This window comes from Gymnoscopelus braueri (genome assembly GCF_963280865.1).
Source record: "Gymnoscopelus braueri genome assembly, chromosome: 11".
Classification (NCBI taxonomy): domain Eukaryota; kingdom Metazoa; phylum Chordata; class Actinopteri; order Myctophiformes; family Myctophidae; genus Gymnoscopelus; species Gymnoscopelus braueri.
In genome coordinates, this window is record NC_137613.1 from 50357373 (window position 1) to 50380530 (window position 23158).

Genomic DNA, 23158 nt, shown 5'->3' on the forward strand with positions numbered 1-23158 from the left:
CCTTGACATGAAAAAGTTTGAGAACCACTGTTCTACCTTGCCAAAAGAAAATACCCCCCACAGTTGTTCTGTAAATATACTTTTATTGCTCCTAGAAATAGCCGATCTGCGGGGCGTCGTGACCCAAACAGGTCCATTTGGTTCCATTTGTACACTGTCAGAGTTACATACTTGTAAGGGTCAATTTAGAACCCTCTACCCAGAGAGTCCCTGAAATCCACTTTGAGAACCACTGACCTATATAATACATCATTTATCAGCCACTGTATGTTTTTATTTAATTCTTCTGCACATATGTCATGTCCTAGGGAAGGGGATCAATGTCACGTGATTCCTTTGTTTGACCCGGAGAAGGCCTTCTCTGGGTCAAACAAAGGTGCTTATTGGTCAAAAACCCGAATGTCTGTCTCAAATAATTCATTATCTTTGGAACATTTGCTGAAATATTACGAGATATGTTTAAAAAAAAATAATAAAAAAATCCTTTCTTTCTTTCTTTCTTTCTTTCTTTCTTTCTTTCTTTCTTTCTTTCTTTTTTTAGTTGACAAGTTTAAAAACTGAATATTTACTTGCACCCTAAAAATGGGCCGCGGCCTTATGTTTGGGAACCAAATCAGAGTAAAATAATGACGTCATGACGTTACACCAGAAGCAGTTTCCTATCTTAAAACACATACCCAGCTTGCTTGTTTCCAGACCCAGAAGTGCGTCGTCGTTGGACTCTTATAAACTTTAAACCAAAAAACGTCAGGTTTTAGGATTAAAAAACACATTTATTTTAAAAGTTAAGTGTTCCATAAACACCATGGGAGCCTGTATGGCGTTGTGCTCACTGGCCAGCTGTGTAAGTATACGTTTTATTATAGTAAAGTTAACAAAAACATATGGCAAAACAAATCGACCTCACGTCCGTTTGTTTAGATCTGCGCCAGAGCGAACATTGAACACGATATACGGTAGATTTGCTGATCGATTATTCGATTTACACATCGATCGCCTACCGTATTGACACTATGGAACAATCTAGCCTTGGATCAAGATAATCATAGATGTATATATTTTTTTATTATCGATTTTGACATTTGCATATATGATCGATACGAAAGTAAAAGTCAGACTCGATCAAATACATCTATGATCGTCTTGATCCAAGGCTAGGAATAATCGATCTTTTATTGACACTTTCAGTGTCAGTTATTACTTATTTTGGTGTGTTTTAATGTGTGTAAAAACGCTTTGAAAACTTGATTTCCGGGGTTTCACAGACAACCTGGCGGTGTCTTTGTTTGTGTTACTGTTATGATACATGTTCTCCCAGTGGTGGAAAAAGTACTCGATTTGTTTTTACTTAAGTAAAAGTATCCATACTGAAATGTAGAAATACTCCGTTACTATACTCTGTACTTAAGTTAACTTGAGTAAATGTTCTTAGTTACTTTACACCACTGTGTTCTCCCCAGATAGTTAAAGGTGCTGTAAGTAATCAACAAACTAAACTATAAAAACTGGTGAAACATTGGCCAAATTCAAATTGTCAAATAAAAATAATATAAGAAAGAGGCGCAGTGGTGCTGTGAGCTTGTAGATCTGCTATTTTCACTATATCTGTGGAACAGACTCAAACTAAATGTAATGTCTCAACAACTCCTACAATCCAAGTGCTTGTCAGGGTGGGGGGTTCCTAGTTCTAACTTGATTTTTGGGGGGTCACAGTCTGAAAAGGTTGACAACCAATGCTTTAGTCAAGTTTAGTGCACACAACATGTTCAGGTGGATGAAATGTGTTTAGTGTTTATTAAAGAGCTGGATAGACCCCTGTTACTGAACAAATTCTCTATAGCAGGGGTCAGCAACCTTTTTGACATGAAGTGCCATGTTTTCATTATCTGTGTGCATATCAATTATTACGTTTAATTATGACACCACACATTAATCTAACTGACTAAACCTTTTATTTATATTTAATTTAATACTCACACGTATGCCATGTGTGCCAGTGATCACCCTCCCCTGTGCCAATGTTGGCAGTGGCACCCGTGCCTAAGGTTGCCTACCCCTGCTCTATAGAAAGGATTACTAGCACAATATAGAGCCTTAACTATTAACCAATTGTTTTTTAAATAATAATAATCTCTTACGCTACCTTAATATATTATGACAATAACATGAACAGCGGCCATAGCTGAATGGTTAGTGAGTACCAGAGGTCCCAGGTATGATTCCAGCTCTCTCAGCAATGTGTCCCTGAGCAAGACACTCAACCCCTAACTGCTCCCCCCCTCCACGCTCCTCTGTTGCAGCACTCGGCTGGTTGAGCTGAAATTCCCCCGTGGGATATGATAGGTATCGCCCCAAAAAAAGAATCGAAACACAATTTCACTGAATTGCACTTAATGCAGAATGTGTAGCATTGGTTTTGGTCAGGTAAAGACAATGATGATGATGGAACTGTATTAGGGGTGTAACAACAGTACAGTAACTATTGATGCATCAATTTTAATTTCAACGAGCCAATTATATTTATGTAAACAGCAACATATATTATCGTGTGACTTGTATCGATCTAAAATCGCATCGCCTTGCAAAGAAACAATTGTATCGATACTAAGAACTCGTGCCTTGTATTCAGTAATGTTAAAACAAGAGGTGTTTAATTACTTCACGCTGAGATCCATATCACTACACTTCATCTCTATAAATGCATGGAATCTCTGCATGCCTGTCATGATGTGAGTTTGTCCATATTTGGTCAGATCAAATGTATACACATAATAATACATGTTTCCCTTTAAAAGACAAATCCTGCACTATACACATGTACATTTTTCACACAGATGGGTGTGTTAAATCACACGTTGTACGTGCACCGTGGTCGTGTGCTCTGTGGTGCATTACAGTAATTGAATTAAGGGATGAGGGTGATGTCATTATTGTAATTAATTGAGGGATGACGGTGATGTCACGATGTTCCTTTCACAGCTTAGTAAGGGGCCGTGTCTGTCTGTCTGTCTGTCTGTCTGTCTGTCTGTCAGGAGATTTGAACGGGTGCAACATAAAAGTCTGCCTCCTCGCGCTGCTGGCGATCGCGTAACCGTTTCAAAACAATTCACACCCCATGAAGCCTTGAATTCATAATTATTGGCTCAGGAATGCGACAAAAACTAAAACAAATCTCCATGAATTCTATGCTTCATGGGGTGTGTAATTGATAGAAAATAAGTAATTTTTTGGGTGAACTTCTCCTTTTTAAGGTCTGCGTGCGTTCATATTTACCATGCTTGCAGTTACCCTGTGGTGTTATTATGACCCTATTCACAATACAATGAGAGAGAGAGAAAGTCACAACACAGGATGAGAGACAGAGAAAGGGAGAGAGAGACTATTCAGAACACAGCGTGAGAGAGAGAGAGAGACCCTGTTTACAATGTTTACAATACTGGGAAGAGAGATACTATTCGCAACACAGATTGACAGAAAGAGAGCGGGAGAGAGAGAGAGTGAGGCCCTGTTTACAGCACAGAGAGAGAGAGAGAGACTATTCCTAACAGGATGAGAGAGAGACTGAGAGAGAGACTATGAGCTCAGCATCAGTTCAGGGTTGATGTGTGTCAGTGCATCATCAATAGTTGATGTTTGTCTAGAAGGATACAGAGAGAGAGGAGAGCAGACAGGGTTGTCACGGCAACAGCAATACATACACACTGTGTGTTGTGCATGTTATTTGTCGCTGTCAGGTGGAAGCCTTGTATGTGCAAAACATATACTCTATGGGAATAAAGAGCCTGCCTGTGTTCCAATGGATCCAATGTAGTTGTTATTTAAGTCACAGGCTCGTATTAATCTTGTTTCCGAAGATTCTGACACAAATGTTCGTTGACTACCTTTTTTTCACCGATGAAAACTAAATAAAAAGGAAGCTATGATGACTAAAACTATGACTAAATATATTAACAGTTTCGTCAACAAATAAAAACGACTAAAATGTTAGGGAGGGACTAGTTAGTGGAGAAGAGATCCAGTATAACTTTAGACCGATCCACAAGCTCACAACGCGCGTTGCGAGCTTGTGGATCGACCGTTATGACAGCCATCACGGCCCTGCCAAAATCATTTCGTCAACTGAATCCACTGTAGATTTAGTCGACTGAAACATTTCAGATGGCTAAAATACGACTTAAAAAACTAAAATGGAATTTGATCCAAAAGACCATGACTAAAAAACTACATCTAAATCTGCTGGCAAAATGAACACTGACGGAGATGGAAGGTTTCTGCCTGACAGCAACGACGTGTCGGTGTATGTATGCACAGCCAGTGCAGTGCTGCCCCCCCCCCTCCCCCCCAAAGGGCTATCCATCAGTTTAACCCATTCAATCCGGGAACGCATCTCTGTGTCATTTTAGATTTCTTTGGCTATTCAAAAATAGCAGATCTACAAGCTCATAGTGTGGCACCGAGTGCCGCGCTATGAGCTCGTAGATCTGCTATTTTTGAAAAAATCATGAAAATGTGTGCAAATCTTTCAATATTTGAGTTACCAATGTTTGCTTTAAAAATATATATATATTCAAAGATTTGCAAAAATGTTCCAGTTTTTCAAAAATAACGGATCTACAAGCTCATGGTGCCGCGCTATGAGCTTGTAGATCTGCTATTTTTTGCATAGCCAAAGAAATCTAAAATGACAGAGATGCGTCCCCGGATTGAACGGGTTAACAACAGCGTGAGTCACCGTCCTGTGCTGTCCTCCTAAATCTTAATGCCTTGTGTGTGTGTGTGTGTGTGTGTGTGTTACTATACTTGTGAGGACCGAATGTACAGTATATGAGAAATAGATGTCGTGAGGACCATTTTCCTGGTCCTCACAAGAAAAGTTGTTGTTTTTATGGTTGGAAAAAATATTTTTAGAATTACGTTTACAATTAGAAAAAGATTAGGTTGGGGTTAGGTTTAGGATTAGACATTTATAAATTAGGTTTAGGGATTAGAGATAGAGTTTTGCCTGATTTACACTTGCTTGCATGCTGGTGTTGTAGACTGAAAAATAGCTGATCTACACATTGTGAGCTTGTAGATCTGCAATTTTTTCAGCTTTAGCTTACGGTTAAAAATTGCTAAAGATTGCGAAAATTGCATTCATAAATTCTCAGTCCTAAAAGGTTGATGTCCTCACAAGTATAATTGTGTGTGTGTGTGTGTGTGTGTGTGTGTGTGTGTGTGTGTGTGTGTGTGTGTGTGTGTGTGTGTGTGTGTGTGTGTGTGTGTGTGTGTGTGTGTGTGTGTGTGTGTGTGTGTGTGTGTGTGTGTGTGTGTGTGTGTGTGTGTGTGTGTGTGTGGGGGCATCATTTATGCGGCTCAGCTCCCCGTCTCCTGTCCAAATGAATGCTGCCCTAAATCTTAAAGGAGCACTTCACCCATTTTCCACCTTAATATCTTCGTATAATTGGTCCCCATTAATGCTCGTTATAAGGTGGCTCCATTTCTGTCTACTCACTCTGTGTCTCAGAGGAAGGCTGTGGACAGTTCACAAACCTGCCTACCAATGACATCATTAGTGGGGATTCCAAGCTAATAGAAACTACACCCTTTCTCTTCCTGGAAATGTTGCATGATGAAATAGAAGCCATTGTTCTTGCATTAACCCATTCAATCCAGGAACGCATCTACTAATGTTTTCTAAATGAACCGTTTTCAGAAAACCGTATGTTGCTATAATATCAGTGGTTCTCAAACCTTTCAAGGACCCCCAGAATTATATGTATTTTGGTCGCGGACCCCCATCTCAAAATATTTTGTCCCAGGGACCACCAGAAGCAAAGATTTGAGTTACAAATGTTTGCTTTAAAAGATATGTATTCAAAGATTTTCAAAAATTGTAATGATTTCTCAAAAATAGCAGAGCTTATGATAGCCATGAGCTTGTAGATCTGCTATTTTTGAGTAGCCAAAGTATAAAATAAATAATGGCTACAGCTAAACAAATCTGAGTTTTGAAACTTGAAAACTGCTTGCCAGATGATGTCACTGGTAGGCAGGTTTCTGAACTGTCCACAGCCCTCCTCTGTACACAGAAATGGTAAATGGTGCATTTATATAGCACTTTTATCCAAGGCGCTTTACAGTGATTGTGCATTGCATTCACACACACGTTCATGTAATAATTGTGACAGGGCTGTCTGTGTGTGTGTCTGTCCTCCAGGCCTCATGTCTGTGTGGATCAGCACCCTGTCTGCTGTCCTCATGCTGTCCGGCGTCGTTCAGTTCCACCATCACCCGCCTGGCCTTCTCCTTCCTGCTGCTGCTGGGCACCTTCCTGTCTGTCATCATGATCCTACCGGGCATGGAGACACAACTGAAGAAGGTCTGTCTGTCTGTCTGTCTGTCTGTCTGTCTGTCTGTCTGTCTGTCTGTCTGTCTGTCTGTCTGTCTGTCTGTCTGTCTGTCTGTCTGTCTAATCTACCTATTGTGATGCTGCATTAACACATTTAGCTGGGGACCCCCCTGGAACCCCCCCAAGAACTCCTGGTGTACCCGAACCCCACATTTGGATTTGATTGGTCAAGTTTTGCATGACTTAGTGCTCTGATCAAGCGCTACTAGATTCTCAGACCGTGGAACGACCGTAAAATCTATGCCTGGATACTCCTAGACCTGTTGAACCTCAAAGCATCATGATTCATGTTTGACCTGATAACTGCGTTTCTATCCAACCAGATTCCAGGTTTCTGTGTGGGTGACCTGTTGTTTGATTGTTGTTTGATTGATTGAATATTTTATTAGACAGAAATGTAAAAACAGCACGAGAACACTTTGTCTAAAAGGATAACACCAAAAAGGTCCTTGTGGTCTTGTTTCCTTTGGGGTCCTAGGTATTCAATTCATCAACATATAAAATAGCACCGAACAACAAATAAATTTCTGTTCTTAATTACAAAAACCCAATTCCCAAAAAAGTTAGGACGTTGTGGAAAATGTAAATAAAACAAAATATGATCATCTTCGAATCCTTTTTTGACATATATTTAATTGCAAAGCATACCTACCGGTAATTAAACGCACATCCACAGTGGGCCAATGAAAATAATATTAAGAGAGGTAGAGCCTGCAAATCGTCTTATATATTTAATTGAAAACAGTACAAAGACAATTATAATTATGTAAAGTTATCTTATCAACTTCTAAAATATATATGCTTATATGCTTATCCTGAAGTTTATGCCAGCAATAACCTTTCAAAAAAGTGGTGACAGGGCCAGCAAAAGACTATGGATATTCAACAAGTTAATTGGAAACCGGTGATAGTGTCAGGACTGGGTGTAAAAGGAGTATCTTGAAAGGCTCAGTCAGTCGCAAGCAAGCAAGGAAGGATGTGGTCAGGTTCACCACTGGGAAAATAGTCCAAAAGTTTAAGAACAACACAAAATTTCAAAGAATTGTAGGGATTTCACCATCTACAGTCCATAATATCATCAAAAGATTCAGACAATCTGGAGAAATCTCTGCACATAAAGCGCAGGGCCAAAAAACAAAAAATATGGATGGTCCTTTTCCTCTAGCTCGGAGGACTCGACGTCCATAATTTCCAAAACCAATTTCAAATGTGGTCTCATCAGACCACAGCACACCTTTTTCACACGTTGCATCAGTCCTACTTTGTACTACTGTGTTTCCTCATCAGACTCCAGGTTTCTGTGTGGGTGGCGCACACCTGGTATCGGGCATTTTGTGGGTTTCACCCACCTGGTACCTGGCATTAACGCATCTGTGCTACCACTTAAACCATTATTTTATACTTTGGATATTCACAAATAGCAGATCTACAAGCTCATAGCTACGAGCTTGTAGATCTGCTTGTAGATCTGCTATTTTTGAAAAATCTTGAACATTTGTGCAAATCTTTGAATACATACATTGTTTTGAAACAACATTTTAACCCAAATCTTTGCTTCTGGGGGGGTTCCTGGAACAACATATTTTGATCGGCGGCCAAAAACATATAATTTTGGGGGTCCTTGACAAGAAAAGGTTTGAGAACCACTGATATAGTATAGCAAAGACATTTGACCGTTACAAATGTTCACTTTAAGAAACATATATATTCAAAGATTTGCACACATTTTCACGATTTTTCAAAAATAGCAGATCTACAAGCTCATAGCTTGTATATCTGCTATTTTTGAATAGTCCAAAGTATAAAATAATGGTTAGAGCTAAAAAATCACACCCAGTGTGAAGTGGCGGTGTGGTCATCACAGTGGTCATCACAGTGATGGAAGCTCACTTAAATATATATTTTTAAGTGCATAGTCCTATTTATAGGTTATTAATGTCATCATGTGTCTCGCTAGCCAATCACAGTGCTGGATAGAGTCAGCCATTAGAGTCAGCCAATCACAGTACAGCTAGGGGTGTACTAATGAGCCAATCACAGTACAGCAAATGTGTACTAACGAGGTGTCCCAACCCCACTTATAGGGGCGGCTACACCGCCCAAAAATGACACAGTGTGCGTTCCCGGATTGAATGGGTTAATTTAATTACTGCTGTGTTTCCTCATCAGATTCCAGGGTTCTGTGTGGGGGGGACACACCTGGTCCCCGGCATGGAGAACCAGGTGAACTGTGACATCATCGTGGGCTACAAGTCGGTGTACCGCGTGTGCTTCGCCATGACCTGCTTCTTCTTCCTGTTCTCTGTCATCATGATCCGCGTCCGCAGCAGCAAGGACCCCAGAGCCACCATACAAAACGGGTACACACACACACACACACACACACACACACACACACACACACACACACACACACACACACACACACACACACGCTTTGAAAATAAAACGTTACCGTACCTTTATTTACCCTGGGAGGTTTGCTGAGAACAAATTCTCTTTTTCAGGAACGCCCTGCTACACACACACACACACACACACACACACACACACACACACACACACACACACACACACACACACACACACACACACACACACACACAGTAAAACCTGGGAGCTGCCAACAACTGTCTTATACTGTGTGCTAATAGCTTACACACACACACACACACACACACACACACACACACACACACACACACACACACACACACACACACACACACACACACACACACACACACACACACACACACACACACACAAACACAAAAGCATACACAAACACATTATGGGCGTTCCACAAGTGTGGAGAGGACATTGCTTTCTGGGGGTTCAGTGCCTTGCTGAAGGGCACGCTGTGTTGGGGGAGGGGTCATGGGTGGGCCATTCACTTCCCTGCCCAGATTTCTTTTCTGCCGGTCCGGGGAATCGAACCGGTAACCTTTAGGTTACAACTCTCTTCTCTAGCCACCACTGTGGACAGGGAGGCAATGTTGCCCTCTGCTGGTCACACTAGCACAGTGCACCTCTGCAGTTTGTTGCAGGGGTTTTCAAGAATCAGGTGTAAACAAGTGGGTGAATTTTCCATTATTTTGTTGTTTTCAGAGAGCGAGAGAGAGCACAAGCCTCATCAAATGACCACCGATAATGATTAATATTAATTTATTATAATTCCACTGTCCCATATCACACAAATAACAGTTGTGGTCTAAGGTTCTCTAAAATAAAATAAATAAAACAATAATAATCTTCACCGTACACACCTGGAGCCTATTTCATGTGATTAGTGATTAATTCACATTAATTTAAACTGCTGTTTGTGTCATGAGGAGAACATCATGATTTTTCACAGCGAATAAAAGCATCAAAACCTGTATTTGATGTGAAATGTTCACAGATACATTTTCTTCCATTTTCAGATCGCTTATTCGCGACGCTCACTGTATGTAAAGACCCGTATAGACAGAAAAACAGTGGCTGACCGTTTAAGAGGACATGTGTAATAGATCTGTATTTGTGTTGTCAGGTTCTGGTTCTTCAAGTTCCTCATCCTGGTTGGCATCACCGTAGGAGCGTTTTTCATTCCTGATGGAACCTTCACTACAGGTACAGTTATTTAGTTTTAGTCAGTCTTTTGAATACAATTCCATTTAGTTTCAGTCATATCTTAGTCATCTGAAAAGTTTTTTTAGTCTAGTTTTAAGATTTTTGCCAACTAAATCTACAGTTGATTTAGTCGACTAAAATGTATTTTAGTTAGCCATGATGGTGTCCTAATCACTGATTTATATGCCTTGTGTCGCTGCTTATTTTTGGAGTGTGACACCCACACACAACCAAGCATAAAATGACTTGTAATAGTTCTACTGGATCTCTTCTCCACTAGTCCCTCACTAACATTTTAGTCTAGTTTTTATTTGTTGACAAAAGTGTCAATATGTTAAGTCATAGTTTTAATCATCATAGCTTAGTTTTTCTTTATTTGTCGTCAGTGATTCGTCATTGTTTTAGTCTGAAATTAACCCCTAGAAACCTTCACTCAGGTATATACTGTAGCCTTAACCCCAACACCTAGAAACCTAGGCTGTATATCTTTATCTTATAGTAGTTACTTTGTTACATATCTTTAGTTTCTTAGTACGGTAATTCATTGACCATTTACCAGATGTTGTTTCACCAGTGTTCAAACAGTGCCTGCTTAATGCCTCAATCGTAATTGGTATGCCCTAACTAACAAAGGAAAGTCGGCAACGCTTTAAGAATACCGGTTTAGCACCGGTATCGAATAAAACCCAATCGATACCCAACCCTACAATATTAAAAACACTGCCTAAATAAAGTACTGGAGCACTCATTAATTCAGAATGAGTCTTTTTTTTTAAAGTGCCTAGGTAACTCTTCTTTCATATGCCCTAAGTCACATTTGTCTGTTGAGTAGAGCATATTGTACATGATGTTGTAGAGAGATGTGAAGGTGTCTTATCTCATTCCAGTGTTATTTGACGGTGTATTTTCTGGTTGCAGTGTGGTACTACTTTGGTGCAGTCGGCTCATTCATCTTCATCATCATCCAGCTCATCCTGCTGGTGGACTTTGCTCACTCCTGGAACCAGTCCTGGCTGGAGAGGGCCGAGGAAGGCAACTCCAAGTGCTGGTTCGGAGGTAGACCACACGGCGGCGCTGTCCACACACGTGGCCCTCAACAAACACACTGACACCTTAGCCTTGTCCTAACCATTAACACATTGACCGCCGGGCCCGTAGTTCTACGGGCCGTTAAATCCAACGCTTAAGCGCCGATCCCGTAGCCTACGGGCTGTGGTGCTTTTTCCTTTTTTTCGAAAACTTTTTTTTTCAATTTTCCGGTACGGCACATTTCATTGTAACACCACCGGAAACAGAATTATTTGGGATCCGGTTTTGACGATCACGCCGGCTCCCATTCTAAAGTCTACACTGAAACGCCATTTTCTTCGATTGTAGTTTTTCTCCTCGCTGATCACTGTTTAACATAAACCGTTCTAACTCAACAATGGATGCCCCGTTTGACACGTGGTTTGGACTGGTAGACACAGGGAGATGTCCGCGATGTTTACAAACAGTGCACAGATCAATCTTAAGGATTTTAACGACGTCTATGGCGACGTGAAAAAAACAAAAAACAACAATAAAACGTTGGCACTGGTGAGTACATTATGAGATTAACCTCTGGCGGTCAATGTGTTAAGCCAAATTCCAAACCCGAAAATCTCGGCCACTCGCTCACTCCCACTCGGTCACTCCGACTTCAAACCGGAAGTAGTCAGGGTCCAATTATTGCTTCTTGGAGGAGGCGAGTGGAGTCGAGTGGAGGAGCCGAGGAGGCTCTCCACTTCCGCATTTAGCGAGTGTACATCAAGTGTACGCTCGACCACTCTCCACAGCTCCTCCGCGGCAGACTTCCGCATCACGTGTACACGTTTTTTTTGTTTTTTCCCTTCTCCCGTGACGTATACATGGTCCTCCTCCACATGTGGCCACACAAACAATGCTTGAAACCCGAAACCATGCCGAAACACCGGCTGCCCCCCCCCCCCTTCGCCCCCGCCGATCACTCGTTGCGCATCTCACACACACACACACACACACACACACACACACACACACACACACACACACACACACAGTGTAAATTAACAGAAAAGACGCAACAAGCCACTGGCTTTATGGCGTTGTATGATATAAAGCATAATACAATTATATACATTGTAATATATTGTGCACACTTATTCTGTCTCAAAAGCTGATAGTTCATTTCTCTCCTTGCATGCCTCAATGCAGTGCATGGACTACGGTACTATAAATTACTGTGACAAAGATTATGTTTAAAATAATGTATTGTATTTATATATAGACTGAATATAGGAGAGGACACTTTACGCTTTAACTATAGCCGTACTATTTCAATTCTGAACCGATTCTTAAAAATGTTAATTTTCTAGCTGTGAAGGGTCTTCTTTCATGTCTATCAGTCATGATTTATTTCGCTATCAAACAATATCAAGCAAAATCACAAAATCGTCTGAGTTTTTTTCTTTTTTCTTCGTCCCAGAAGTGGGGGGGATATCACCCAAACTCTCAAAACCCCGGACATTTGAAGGATTTTATAAAACCCCCCAGACAGCCCCCCAAAAGAGGATATGTCCGGGTAAAAGAGGACGTATGGCCACCCTGCATGAATGATGTAATTCAGAGTCAGACATACTCTGTAATATACGGTGGCTGTTATAAGCAGCAGTGCCGTGCGGGACTGCTGCGGGGGGTGGGGGGTCTGGGGACTGTACGAGCAAAAAGAGAGACGGGTCAGGATTTAATTCATAAATGTAAGTTTGCTCATCCTGGCGCTTCGTTCACTATTTCAGGAATAAATGGCTTTGCACAAAATGTTAACTATAAAGATAACAATGTGGCCATCCACATTGATGAATTGTCTATTCTTATAATCTGTATTATTCTATACCTGCATATTATTCTATGCATGTATATTTTCATCCACGGCTCTGGTCCAGCTGTTTGAGACGTCATAAGTGATCGCGGAATTTTCCGTCGCTTTGAAATGATGCTAAGTGCAGTCCGATCCTTTGACGGCAACCGCTCGACCACTCCGTCTTCGCAAATAATCCTCGGCTCCTCACAGGGGCGGGGCTTAGGCGCGAGTGGAGGAAGTGAGGAGAGTGAGCGAGTGACCGAGCTTTGGGGAATGGAATTTGGCTTTAGGCTCTATGCACAGCAGCCATATTGGAAAGAAATTGGGCCTCTTCCTTACTTCCTTCACAGGTGTTGCCAATGATGCTAATTAAGATTGTGTTCCATTCGGGTCAAACAGAGTCAGGGTGCTGATATTGTGCATGTTGGTTCACTGGAAACACTCTGCTACACCAGTGGGTCTCAAAGTGTGGTCCACGGACCCTCATGGTTCCTTAAGGGGGTTCAAAATGGCCCCTTACAGGTGTGTAACTATGAGCGTGTACAAATGGAACCAAATGGACCCTTACGGGTCCATTTGGTTCCATTTGTACACTCTCAGAGTTATGGGGGTCCTTGAAATTAAAATGTTTGAGAACCACTGTGCTACACTAAATGGAACAGAGCCTTAATCAGTTGGTAAGACCTGTGAAGGAAGTAAGGAAGAGGCCCAATTTCATTCCAATATGGCTGCTGTGCATACATACAGCCTTTTACATGTATGAAATGTTTTGCCCTGTATGACACCAGGTTGAAGTGGTTAAGAGCGTAGACAGTGACATGGAAAAAAATTATTGAAATAATTGTGACATTTGTTTTAACTCCATCCAGCTGTTTTTATACAGACTATATAATTATGACATTTCTTTTAACTTCATCCAGCTGTTTTTATACAGACCACGGCGAAGCACGTTGGGATTGCATAACCGCTGTACCTGTTGTCAGAGTACTTAGTGCATTACCCATTATCATAGTACCAAAAGACATGCATGTTGGGTACACTCCTGCTTGTGCCCTTGACCAAGGGACTGGCATTTACAACTGGAGTTGGTTGACTAAGCAAAATAATTGTGATTAGCTCAAATAATTATAACTACAGTAGGTGATTATGTGACAGGCCTAATAATAATATGTGGTGGTGTTATTGTATATATTTGGCCGCGGACCCCCATCTGAAAATGTTTTGTGCCAGGGAACCCCCAGAAGAGAAGATTTGTGTTAAAAAAATGTATCGAAAATGTTCAAAAATAGCAGATATACAAGCTTGCAGTGCAGCACGAAGTGATGTGCTGTGAGCTTGTACAGCCTATGTATAAACAGCCTATGTATAAAATACTGATAAAGGGGTTAAAATGTATTAACGCATTTTGCTGGGGACCCCTTGGAACCCTCTCAAGGACCCCTGGGGGGGTCCTCAGCGGAGCCTACTTTGAGAACCAACGCTCTACACCTTTTTTGTAAAAAAAATTGTTGGTTCTTTTCAGCTCTACTGACGTTCACCATCTTCTTCTTCACGGCGGCCTTCAGCGCCATGGTTCTCTTCTACGTGTTCTACACCCAGCCAGAAGGATGTACGGAGCACAAGCTCTTCATCAGCCTCAACCTCATCTTCTGCATCATCGTCTCCATCGTGTCCATCCTGCCTAAAGTCCAGGTCATACACGACAGACACACCCTGACGCTTCTCGTCATAACAACTCTTACCGGACCGATATACTGGCCATTATTATTGACTTTTGTGACGTTCAGTAGTGGCAATTATCAGTGGTGTAAAGTAACTAAGTACATTTACTCAAGTACTGCACTTAAGTACAATCTTTAGATACTTTTATGTTACTGGTGTATTTCCAATTGTCTATACTTTTACTTCTACGCCACTACATCTCAGAGGCAAATATTGTACTTTTACTCCACTACTATTATTTGAAAACTTTAGTTACTAGTTACTTTGTAGATATAAAATACTACATTATAAAACATACATTAAGCTCACAACGCGTCGCATCGCAACGCGTTGTGAGCTTGTAGATCTGCATTTTCTTGTAGATCTGCACATTTCTGAATAGGGCTTAAAGGGATAGTTCACCCCTAAAATTACTTTTTTCCTATCGATTAGTCACCCCATGGAGACTTGAATTCATGGATATTGGATTTTTTTCCCCCGCATTCCTAAGCCAATAATTTGATGACCAGCGGACCGGTAGGCATCGGTTCCGGTAGGAGACACAAAGGAGACTCTTTGTGTCTCCTACCGGAACCGCTGCCGGTCATCGAATTATTGGCTTAGGAATGTGACAAAAAAATTATCCATTCATTCAATTCTCCATGGGGTGACTAATCGATAGAAAATTTATATAATAACACATTCCATGCCAGACGTTAATCTCATAATGTACTCACCAGTGCCAACGTGTTATTGTAGTTTTTTTCACGTCGCCATAGACCTTGTTAAAATCCTTAAGATTGAGCTGTGCACTGTTTGTAAACATCGCGGAGATCTCCCTGATTCTACCAGTGAAGACCACGTGTCAAACGGGGCATCCATGTTGTAGTTAGAACGGTTTACGTTAAACAGTGATATGCGAGGAGAAAAAACTACAAGGAGTTTCAGTTTTGTCATTAGAATGGGGGCCGACAGGATCGGCAAAACCGGATCCCAAATAATTCCGTTTCCGGTGGTGCTACAATAAAATGTGCCGTACCAAAAATTGAAAAAAGTCTTTTTTTTCGAAAAATAATAAAAAGCACCGGTGCGTAGATCTACGCGATTGGCACGTGGCGGCTTTAAATAGGTTCGCGTAGATCTACGCGATTGGCACTCAATGTGTTAAGTGGTTAAAATCTGGCATCAGTTAGGTTCTAATTATGAGCAAAGCTGCAAAATGAAGTAGCTTAAACTTTCATTTTATAATTTGCATTCACATTTTGGTGAAGTTGAAGACGGCTCATTATACAACAGGTATTTCCGACCAAGCAATCTGATTGGCTGAAATAGCTATCTAGCCGTGCTTCAAACCAGCATCATAGCACATAATCACATTAATATATCACTCCGCACTGCAGTCTGCACCTGATTAGACCATATATGGCACAGCTGTGCTGTGAAGTCACGCTGTCCCACGGTAGGAAAACAAACAGACAGTAGCCTGACCCACCGCCGCCACCGGAGAACAAACAGCTATGCAAAATGGACTATGTTGTTAATTTTGACTTATTTTGTGGACTTACGGTTGATCAATGGTTAGAAGGTTATAAATACCCTCCTGTGTTAAAGTAAAATTACTCCCATTTCGTTAACAGTCCAGTGTATGTTATACTTTATCGTACGAAGGTATCGCACGGCGAAAATAGCCGATCTACAAGTTCACAACGCGTCGCCAGCTTGTAGATCAGTTATTTTGGCCACGTGACACGGTCGTACGACGGAGCATATAGCCTACTGGAATTCATTCCACTGCGCAAGCGTTGATAGCTCAGCTGTGTTGATGAGACGGTGCCTCAAACTCAAAGCGCTGCTACAGGGACTATTTAATGTCTCAGTCAGAAACTCTTCTCTTTACAGGGAAACGGATAATAGCGAATTTTTTTTATTATTAATTGCCCCACAATATGAATACATTTGGATGTGTTTTGTTGGTAACTGTTGTATAATCGCAATATTACACTCGAGGGTGTGCTTTACCTTACATTATTGGCACTTCAGTGATGCTTGCGGAACTCGGCTTCACCTCGTTCCTGACCGCATCACTGGCGTGCCAATAATGACGGTAAAGCACACCCTCTCGTGTAATATTGCTTAATTAGAACTGTTCACGTATAACATCACTAAACGCATTATCCAATTCTTAAAAATTGTATCCAGTTAAATTGTCTGTTGGATCGAGCGATGTTAACGGGATTAATGGTTTCCCCCGTTATGTTATCAACAGGAAGCTCAGCCCAGTTCCGGTCTGCTCCAAGCGTCCCTCATCTCTGCCTACACCATGTACATCACCTGGTCGGCCATGTCCAACAACCCCAGTGAGTCACATGACACTCATGGAATGTATGGATTTAAGTTCTCAGTCGCCTCGACTGATTTCAGCCATTTGGATTCCATAGAAGCCAGCATGTCTTCTATGGAAGTGGTTCTCAACGTGTGGGCCGGGACCCAGGGGGGGTCCCCACATTATTTGGGGGGGGGGTCCCCAGATGACAGTAAAGTGCAATTTAAGAACTTTTAAGACCTTTTTTTTTAAAAAGGAAAATAAATGAAATTTCCATTTCTGCATCAAAAGTAATCAACAAACTATACTATATAAACTGGTCAAACTTTGGCGAAATTGTCAAATAATATAAGAAAGAGGCAGAAATTGTGAAAATAGCCGATCTACAATCTCACAACGCCTCGCGTGTGCTTGTAGATCAGCTATTTTCACAATATTTATCCGTGGGAACTGAGTCAAACTAAATGTAATGCCTCAACTCCTACAATTCCAAGTGCTTGTCAGGGTCGGGGGTCCCCAGTTAAAATATGATTACTTTGGGGGGTCGCGGCCTGAAAAGGTTAAGAACCACTGTTATGTCGAGCACCAAAAAATTGCCGATCTACAAGCTCGCTGTGACGTGTTGTGAGCTTAAAGATCGGCTACTTTCGGTTATTCGTTATTTTATAAGATGAAAGAGTGTTTAAAGTGGTCAAACTAGCACTCATCCATATAAACATCAATGGTCTGAGATACTTCATAAAAGCAAAAGCCTCAATCTGTGATTTCTTCCACTGGTTGGCTGTATGTAGAACAGCAACGACATAGATTTGGAATGACAATTGAACGGCTTTATTTTACATACTGTGTTAATCGTTTAGGAAACGCTGTTTCACAAATCACAGACTGGGATTTGGCCTAACAAAATGGTTCAGTCTTGACTCTTGAGATTATTACTTTGCTTTATTCCATGTGTAAGGTCATATGATGTTATTTGTCTTTGAATATACCTCATTAATATCCCATTCATTATTTCATGACTGCCTATTTGTCCAGATCGTCAGTGTAACCCCAGCCTGCTCAGTCTGGTCAGTAACAGTCCGACTCCAGCGCCGACCACGGCTCCAGGAGAAGACGTCCAGTGGTGGGACGCGCAAGGCATCGTGGGATTGGTCATCTTCTTCTTCTGTACGCTCTATGCCAGGTATGCGTTATTATGGATCCCACCAACGTTATGGGATAGACCCGCCTTACCTGTGTCTGATTGGCTCCCTGGCAGGCATAGTTTTACTGAGGTTAGGGTTAGGTTTAGGTATTGTTTTACTGAGGTTAGGGTTAGGTTTAGGTATTGTTTTACTGAGGTTAGGGTTGGATTTAGGTATAGTTTTACTGAGATTAGGGTTAGGGTTAAGGTTAGGTTTAGGCATAGTTGCAAAAACGAGAACTGTCAATCACAGCGACTACTGGCCAATCACAGCGGGTCTCCCTAGAAAAGCAGTGGTATTCATAAGCACGCACCAGGTATAGGATCAAACGTGTGTCAGTAGCTCTAGTAACATAGGGAGGTAACAATATTGTCATTAATCGTGACATTGCATTTGGAGTTGTAACGATAAAGACACATTCACGAAGTAAAAACGGAACTAATCTAGCAAACTTGCTTTAAAAACAAATTTAAAACTAAAAACAAGAAGTCAGCACAAAAAAAAGAAGAAAAAACTACTGAAAAATGCAACACTATAACAACCTTGGTCCTACCCCCCACTCCGCAGCATCCGCTCGTCCAACAACTCCCAGGTGAACAAGCTGATGCAGACGGAGGAAGGCCAGGGTCTGACGGCCGACGACGACGCCGCCACGGGCGAGGACGGGGTCCGGCGCGCCGTGGACAACGAGGAGGACGGGGTCACCTACAGCTACGCCTTCTTCCACTTCAGCCTCTGCCTGGCCTCTCTGTACATCATGATGACCCTCACCAACTGGTACCAGTAAGTGTCGTCACTCATTTAACCCATTAAGACCGGGAACGCATCTGTGTCATTGTATAGATTTATTTGCCTATTCAAACAATAGCAGAAATATATGATCTGCAATCTTTTTGAAAAATCGTGGAAAATGTGTGCAAATCTTTGAATATCTATGTACATTTTTTACTCAAATCTTGTAAACTCGAATCTTCTGGGGGTCCCTGGAACAACACATCATTTTGGGGGTCTTTGACATGAAAAAAGTTTGAGAACCACTGATATTATAGCAACATAAGTGTTTTCCAAAAAAAAACCTGTTAGGATTTAGAAGACATTTGTAGAATCCCCAGAAGCAAAGATTTGAGTTAAAAAATGTTTGCTTTAAAAATACATATTCAAAGATTTGCACAAATTCTCACGATTTTTCAAAAATAGCAGATCTACCAGCTCATAGTGCGGCACTTGGTGCCGCTCTATGAGCTTGTATATCTGCTATTTTTGAATAGCCAAAGAAATCTAAAAATGGCGTGGATTCTTTCCCGGTCTAAATGGGTTAAGAAACATGGCTAAGGTAAGAGAAAGATGCAGAAGTCCTTATCCATGCTTTTATAACAAGCCGGCTAGATTAGTGCAACTCTCTTTTTACAGGACTACCAAAGAAATCCATTAGAAAATGTACAAGTAATCCAAAATGCGGCAGCTAGAATTTTAACCAACACTAGCAGAAGAGATCACACTAGTCATGTCTTGTCAACACTACACTGGCTACCTGTATCTTTTAGATTAGATTTTAAAGCACTTTTATTTGTTTACAAAGCACTTAATAACTTAGCACCTTTATATATCAAGGATTCTATAAAACTTTATGTTCCAACCAGTACACTCAGGTCCTCCTCCGCTCTCCGTACTCGAGGTTCGCAATTCTTCTCATAAGAACACTGGTGAGGCTAGTTTCTGGTGTCTATGGCCCTAAGTTGTGGAATACACTACCAACCAGTTGTGGAACTTAAAAAGGCGAGCTCTCTTGGTGTTTTTAACACATTTAGTGCCAGAGGTTTTTTTAAACGGGGTACATCTAATGCCAGTGTTCTTACCGTTTACACTGAGGTGTTTAGAGATGTAAACAAAGGGTGCGTGCGCGATGGTCAAGGGTCCCGTCTAAGTACTGGAACAATACTATTTCTAACGCGATCCGCCAATGCAGAGTGATCGCCCGGTGAAAATGGCTCGTTTTCACCACGTAAAAAGATATGGAGATATGGAGCTTTTTCTCAAGATCCTATAATGGGAGTGGACGGGAGGTAGGTTTTTTGGACAGGATTCACATCCGTCCATTCCATTTTACAGGGTCCGCGGATCATTCCAAAGTTGCGTTAGAGCGGCCCACGGCACTCAACGCATGTATTTGCGAGACCGTAGATCTCCGGTTTTGGCACTCAAAGAGTAAACTAAATACGTATATTTTTAATTATTTAAATGTACCTTGTGTTCTTGTGTTTTATGTCCCGACCCACTGTTTTGGAAACACTAGTTTAGGAAACGGAGTGCTACTGGAGGAGGGCTCCTTTTTCACGCTGTTTCACAAATCACAGATTGGGACCTTTTTGTTGTTGCTTTTATCCCTTCTAACGCTACACCGTCTTCTCCCTCCAGGCCTGACTCTGACTACCACGCCATGAAGAGCACCATGCCGGCGGTGTGGGTGAAGATCTCGTCCAGCTGGCTGGGTCTGGCGCTGTACCTGTGGACCCTGGTGGCTCCGCTCATCCTGCCCGACCGAGAATTCAACTGAAACGCCTAAACTGTCACTACAGTAAAGGCTATACGCTCACACCGCAGGCTAATCTGATTGTTGGCCTATTTAGATTGACTCTAGCACAGCAGCCATATTGGAAAGAAATTGGGCTTCTTCCTTACTTCCTTCACATCGTCTTACTAATTGTACTAATGCAGGCTCTGTTCCATTTAGTGTAGCGCAGTGGTTCTTAAACTTTTTTGAATTTCAAGGACCCCCATAACTCTGAAAGTGTGCATTGCATTGCACACTTTCAGAGTTACACACCCGTAAGGGGCCATTTGGAGCCCCCTCAAGGAACCATGAGAGGGTACCTGGACCACACTTTGAGACTCACTGGTGTAGCAGAGTGTTATTGTTGAGAGTGACTCTGTTTGACCAGAATGGCATAGAGCCAATTGGAATCGGATTGGATTCATCGAGTCCGAACAGCAAAAATATCACATGAAAACGGACTGTTTCAAATCAGCTTTGAACCACATTCCGAGGTGGTTTGAAACGCGATGTGTCTCGATGAAAAAATAGCTGATCTACAAGCTCACAACGCACGCGATGCGACGCTTTGTGAGATTCTAGATCAGCTATTTCCGGTGACCCATCGTACGATGGAGTGTAACTTTTAAGTGTTACGCCTACGTATTTACATTGTTAGTGCAGTCATCAATGCAAATAGGTCTATAATGTCCGAATACACAATTCCGTTCTCGCAAATACTGTAACTGGACAATCAGTCCTTAAGATCAGATTTGATAAACAAATGGAATTTACCTGCAGTCTGAACAAAGCCATTGTTGTTATTTGCACCACAAGAGCACATGGTTGTAGCTTTAAATGAATCCGCTTGATTATTTTTTACTTTTGAAGACTTTATATTTGTCTTAATGTGCCTTAATGACTCACTTAATGTTCACAAGTGATTTAATCTGTCTGCCAAATATTCATTTGACTGTGTATCTTGTTTCTTATCTGCTACTGTAAATACATTCCTGGCTGGTTCCTTATTTTATAGCTCATTTTATAGTTCATGCCATTAATATTTCACATACTAATTGCCAGTTCAGAGTTCATTGTTTTCATGGCTGACACCCTCAGATTTCTGAGTAAATATTTGTCTGATTCTGTTTTTTTAATCTCGGATGTTGTAATTCAGAAAAGTATGTTCTTTGTTTCTATTTCTAGTCTCAAATTAAAAGCTGTTCAAATGGCCTGGGGATTTATAGTACATATTTGAATATATTATACTGTCAAGACTACATTCTGTACTATTTAGGAGGTCATAGTAGTGACCTCGGCAGTTGGCATTGGTGTAAGGGTGGGTGAAAATCAAATGTCACATTTGAAACCAAATGCCTCAATATCGAAGTTGTGATGAAAATATGTTATTGTGACGTTAATATTGTACTGTGACAATAATGCCAAATTGTTTTTCCCCAAAGAATTGTCAAACATAACAAATACAGCCAATCTACAAGCACACCGTTCTGTTCTATTTTAGACCTTCAATAATTATATAACCAATAAATGTATAAACGGGCCACTGTCCTTCTGTTCCAGCGTGTGTGCGTGCGTGCGTGCGTACATGAGCATCAAAGGTGCTCATTTAGAAGTGTATTTAATTTTCACACTTGTAAAAGAAACAGGGCAATAACACACCACAAGGGGGAGCTCTAAGGTAGAGAGATGAGGCAGTGGACCTACTGTACAACTGATGATTATTAAAGCAGTTAGTATACAGTGTACAATATTTCATGGTAAATGGGGAAACAGAATAGTGGGTGGGGGGGGGTTCCTAAAGGGCACCTGCAGTGGTGGACCGTAACTAGGTATATTTACATTTTTGGAGAGTTTGTTTTTCTTGCAAGCTGATGACTTTCATAGCCTGGTAAACCCCCCTCCCTGCGGAAATCTCATTTGCATTTGATGTATCCTGAAATAAATTACAAATGAGATTTCCGGAGGGAGGGTTTACGAGGCTATGACTTTCACTCCACTACATTTGAAATAGAAATATTGTACTTTTTGACTCCACTACATTTCTAGGAAGGAACTATGGGAACCCAAACTTACCAAAAAACGCCCGAGTCCTATACTTGGGTGCTACTGTTAAGTGTAGTGTCAAAGGTCCTATACTTCTGGCACTACACTGGTTGCAGAGGAAGTTCTGACGTGTGCTCAAATACTGAAGGTCCAAACGTCCATGGAATTCATAAACAATGTTTTATTATCTGTATCTTTGTCGTGCCAATCACTTTAAGCATACAATAAATCAATATATATATATATATAAATAAACACAGAGAATACAGACCACCAGCTCTATCAAACACAGTCAAAAGCTATTTGCCACTGGCAACACCTAACACTGATTAAAGATCCTCTTTAAGTACCTAGGCAACCTTGGCCTTGACCGCACCCTGCGGTGACGTCATCAAATTAGAAACAAGTGAAATGGCTCTTACATATATTATGAATTAACCACTTAAGCCCCATTTCAAATTTTGTGAAAATATTTCTGTGTTTTTTTTGGAAA

At 41.2% G+C, this 23158-nt stretch overlaps 1 protein-coding gene across 1 annotated transcript; it reads left to right on the plus strand.

Annotated features, from left to right (window-relative positions):
* The first annotated feature begins 681 nt into the window (after positions 1-681).
* LOC308094562 (serine incorporator 1-like) lies at positions 682-22162 on the plus strand. The gene is made up of 10 exons (XM_080441299.1): positions 682-844; positions 6200-6361; positions 8561-8751; positions 9924-10003; positions 10922-11059; positions 14386-14555; positions 16831-16921; positions 17923-18070; positions 18639-18854; positions 20487-22162. Exons 1-10 carry the CDS (start codon positions 806-808, stop codon positions 20623-20625), a joined length of 1374 nt encoding a protein of 457 aa, XP_080297425.1. The 5' UTR covers positions 682-805; the 3' UTR covers positions 20626-22162.
* Positions 22163-23158: the final 996 nt, after the last annotated feature.

Coding starts and splice junctions, on each gene's coding strand:
- LOC308094562 (XM_080441299.1), top strand. CDS start 806: ATGGGAGCCTGTATGGCGTTGTGCTCACTGGCCAGCTGT. Junction 845..6,199: donor TGTGCTCACTGGCCAGCTGT/GTAAGTATACGT, acceptor TCTGTCCTCCAG/GCCTCATGTCTGTGTGGATC. Junction 16,922..17,922: donor GGCCATGTCCAACAACCCCA/GTGAGTCACATG, acceptor CTATTTGTCCAG/ATCGTCAGTGTAACCCCAGC.